The sequence below is a fragment of the Cyprinodon variegatus genome, unplaced genomic scaffold (assembly GCF_000732505.1).
Source record: "Cyprinodon variegatus isolate N-32 unplaced genomic scaffold, C_variegatus-1.0 Scaffold1600, whole genome shotgun sequence".
Classification (NCBI taxonomy): Eukaryota; Metazoa; Chordata; class Actinopteri; order Cyprinodontiformes; family Cyprinodontidae; genus Cyprinodon; species Cyprinodon variegatus.
This window is the reverse complement of record NW_015152053.1, coordinates 81,100-85,531: the sequence shown is the minus strand read 5'-3', so window position 1 is coordinate 85,531 and position 4,432 is coordinate 81,100. Positions and strand designations below refer to the sequence as shown.

The 4,432-nt window shown below is 46.7% G+C and overlaps 1 protein-coding gene across 1 annotated transcript in view; it reads left to right on the top strand.

Moving 5' to 3' along the window:
- Window positions 1–2,398: 2,398 nt before the first annotated feature.
- LOC107104048 (ras-related protein Rab-11A-like) overlaps window positions 2,399–4,432 on the top strand; it is an 18,576-nt gene continuing 16,542 nt past the window's right edge. The window contains exon 1 of the mRNA XM_015403958.1: window positions 2,399–2,643. Within this exon, the coding sequence (XP_015259444.1) occupies window positions 2,604–2,643 (40 nt within the window). The 5' untranslated portion in view covers window positions 2,399–2,603. The remainder of the gene's footprint in view (window positions 2,644–4,432) is intronic.

Genomic DNA, 4,432 nt, shown 5'->3' with positions numbered 1-4,432 from the left:
CTTTATTATCTGAAATCAGTTTAATCCCATCCAGATGAAGTGACTGACTAATCAGCTTCTTTTTCAGAGACTCTGGTCCAAAGACTATAACTTCTGTTTTGTCTGCATTCAGAAGCAGAAAGTTAAGAGTCATCCAGGTTTTTCTGTCTTCAGACATGCCTGTAATCTATGTAATGGGTTAGCTTCATCTGGATTATAGACAGATATAGCTGGGTATCATCAGCATAACAGTGGAAATTAATCCCATGCTGTCTAATAACTCTACCGATTGGGAGCATGTATAAAGTAAAGAGAATTGGTCCTAGCACTGATATCAGTGATATGTGGTCAGAGATGAAGAAGCTTGAAGCAGAAGGATGATCAGACAGATGGAAATCTGGACAGAGTCACTGAACTAAATCCATTCTTCAACATTCTCCATTCAGTTCAGCATCTTTCTCTCCTGCCCACAATCACATGGACATCCTGCTCTCCTCTGACATTCACTCTCCTGTTTCTATTAATTTATTATCAGCCAGACCAGCAGGTGGTGCTGCTCCCTCCACCTTCCACCGGTCTGTCTCTAGAAGTCAGTAAAGAGGCAACTGGAGAGACTGGGTGGTGATCAGTCAGCAGGTCCTGATGGAGTCAGAGTCCTGAAGGCCTGAGCAGAGCAGCTCTGTGTGATTCTACAGAACCTCTACAACCGTACCCCGAGATCCCACATCCTCTGTCACTGCTCTGCCGCCCCCGGCCCCCCCGGCCAGACCGCCTGCGTAAAGCCTACATCCTCCACTGTTCCTCCCACCTTCTCCGCTCCAACTTCCCTGGAGCTCTAGGAGAGCATGCGCAATATTATTATTATTATTATAAAATGAAAGATTCATTTAATTTGAAACGATAAAAAAAATCCCCATCATCATCCAGCATATGTGCAGTTTCTTATCGCTGTGGAGATGGAGTTGATGATGTCATCATCCACCTGCTTCAACAAACTCACTGTCATTTATCCACTCTGTATAACATGTGAGGGGCTTTGTTCTGCATTTTTGTTCCACAAGGTTCTGTTTTGGGCCCCCTCTTATTTATCTTGTACATCAACAATGTTAAACAACATTTCCCTGATGCTAATATGCATTTTTATGCTGATGATACCATTATTTATTGCTTTGGGTCGTCTCTTCAACAGGCTATTCATTCCTTACAGAAAGCCTTTGTTTCAGTACAGTATTCATTTATTAGTCTTTAATTGTTTCTTAATCCTGACCAAACAAAGTTAATGTTGTTTTCGATTAATAGGAAGGTGCCTCAAACCCGTCCAGCAGTTTCCACTCTGGAGAGGAATGTCACTGAGGTGGAACATAAATATAAATACCTTGGAATTGGAATTGATGACTCCCTAACCCTGTGATGGACAGGCGACGTGTCCAGGGTGGACCCCGCCTCTCGCCCATCGATTGCTGGAGGCACCAGCACCCCTCGCCACCCCACTCAGGACAAGCGTGTCATATAATGGATGGATAGATGGATGGACTATAAAGATAACAGATATTATCTATTTTATCTGCATCTATAAAGTGACCAAATGTTATCTGGTTGATCTGGATCTATAGAGTGACCTGAGATGATCTGATTGATCGGGTTCTATAATGTGATCTGAGAATATATGCTAATGAAGATTCTCAGTCATCCAAGGCATAGTCATAGTTATAAAACTTTTTCTCCAGGTTTAAAGACATTTCCCATCCAGGAAGCCTTTAAAATTCAAAATGTCAGAAATAGTGTTGAGTTCCAGGCTTTATAGAGTGGACTAAAAGCAAAGCCTTGTTTAGGCTTAGCACACATGCAAATGGATCTATCAGGTCACCCGAGATGATCTGGTTGATCTGGATCTATAAAGTGGTTAAAGGTGATCTGGTTGATCTGGATGTATAAAGATAAGAGATTATCTATATAGTCTATAAAGACCTGAGACAAGAGGTGAAGTTTGGTGGTATAACCAAGTTAAATTGATTCCCATTTGTTTTTCATTGTATTCCAATAGATATTGTTCCTTGTTTGTGTTTTTTGTTTGTGTTTTAAATGTTTCTTGGTTTTATAATTTTTTTTATACTTTTCTTGCAGTTTTAGATGTATCAAGGTTCGTTTTTAATAAAAACGGAAGTCATGTACCATTGATATAAGGAGTAAAATCATCTAGAATATGAATTAATTTTAATTTCTCATTATTATATGACAACTTTACTTGCCATACCATACCTGTTGCTTCGCGACGTCATACAAGTTGGCACCCCGGCACCTGACTCAGTACCGACAGCCTAGCCGACCTATCAGGTTAAGGTAAGTGAGAACACGGAAGTAACAATTGGCCAATAGGAGCGGGCAAGGGGCGGGGCTTGATGTTGACGTTACGTCGCAGGTCTGATCATGACAAGTGTCGGAAGAAGAGGAAGAAGGCGCTGAAGTTTGTTGTCTTGTGGTTTTTTTATTGATCAGTTTTCCAGGCTTCCAGGTCCTTCTTTGGACTCTAACGGTACTAATTTAAAACAGACCGAGTCTGAAGTCCTGATCCGGAATCGGTGCTTTAAGGGACTGAAGTTTGTTGGACTTCAAGCAGAGAAAGAATGACGCACAAAGAGGACGAATATGATTACCTGTTTAAAGGTGAGTGGCTGTTTCCTCGCTGCTTTTCCACCTGTGGACAATCAGAGGGCCAAGCAGCTCTGCTCGGTCTGCCTCCGAGGCCGAACCGGACCGGACCGGACCGAACCGAACCGGCCAATTAACAGCGATTCTTGTCTTTTTATTTCTCTGTAAGCATCGTTTGATTCAAGCTCGGTGACGTAATCATCTGGGATGCAGCCGCTTCCGGTTCTGGAATCAGGGTTTAAAGCAGGCAGGCAGGCACACCTGGCCTGAATGCCTTTAATCACCAACAAGCTTATTTAATCGTTTTATTTGGTGACCTGGTTACCTGAGGACCTGTTCACCTGAGGACCTGTTCACCTGAGGACCTCCTATTGGTCAGTGGAGAAGCAGCTTTGTAATATTCAAAGAGGTTTCCTGACGGAGATGTTTTGAATTTCAAATAAAGTCCAAACATTTGTTTCTGCTTTAAGACATTTCTGATTTCACCGGAAAGCTTCGACCATCAAAAGAAACAAAGTTTATGTTTTTTTATTAATCTACTGCTGATAAATGTTTTCTGTTTTCTTAGATGCAGGTTATTGTTTGTTTCTTTGTTTGTTTGTTCTAGTGGCTTTTTCTTCACTTTGATGTTCAAAGAAAACCTTCTTAGATGTTGCCTGTGGAGGTGAGGCTACCTGAGCCGCCATCCGTATCGTTTAGTAGAAGCAGTTGGACGTGATTCACTTTGGGCGTCTGTCGCATTCAGGACCTCAAACCAGCTGGTGTTGTCAAACTGGAAATACCTGCATGAAGCCACAAAGAAGCTCCGCCCCCAACGTTAGGGATCCAGTGAGACTCAGCACAGAGCTTCTCATGTGACTGATATGAATCTGTCAGCAGGGCAGGAATCCTTAGTCAGTCCTGCAGCTGCAGACTGGGGGGGGTCAGGTTGGGTGAGCTGCAACTGAGTCACAAAGACGTCTCTTGGTGCCTCAGCCCAGGCTGCAACGGCCTGAGATGTAAGACGGTCCACGTTAGACCCGTGAGGGGGACGTCAGACGGGCCACGTTAGACCCGTGAGGGGGACGTCAGACGGGCCACGTTAGACCCCTGAGGGGGACGTCAGACGGTCTCCGTTAGACCCCTGAGGGGGACGTCAGACGGGCCACGTTAGACCCCTGAGGGGAACGTCAGACGGGCCACGTTAGACCCGTGAGGGGGACGTCAGACGGGCCACGTTAGACCCCTGAGGGGGACTTCAGACGGTCCACGTTAGACCCCTGAGGGGGACGTCAGACGTGGCCACGTTAGACCCCTGAGGGGGACGTCAGACGGGCCACGTTAGACCCCTGAGGGGGATTTCAGACGGTCCACGTTAGACCCCTGAGGGGGACGTCAGACGGTCCACGTTAGACCCGTGAGGGGGACGTCAGACGGCCCACGTTAGACCACTGAGGGGGACTTCAGACGGGCCACGTTAGACCCCTGAGGGGGACGTCAGACTGGCCACGTTAGACCCCTGAGGGGGACTTCAGACGGTCGACGTTAGACCCCTGAGGGGGACGTCAGACGGGCCACGTTAGACCCCTGAGGGGGACTTTAGACGGTCCACGTTAGACCCCTGAGGGGAAATTCAGACGGTCCACGTTAGACCGCTGAGAGGGACGTCAGACGGGCCACGTTAGACCCCTGAGGGGGAAGTAAGACGGGCCACGTTAGACCCCTGAGGGGGACGTCAGACGGTCCACGTTAGACCCCTGAGGGGGACGTCAGACGGTCCACGTTAGACCCGTGAGGGGGACGTCAGACGGCCCACGTTAGACCA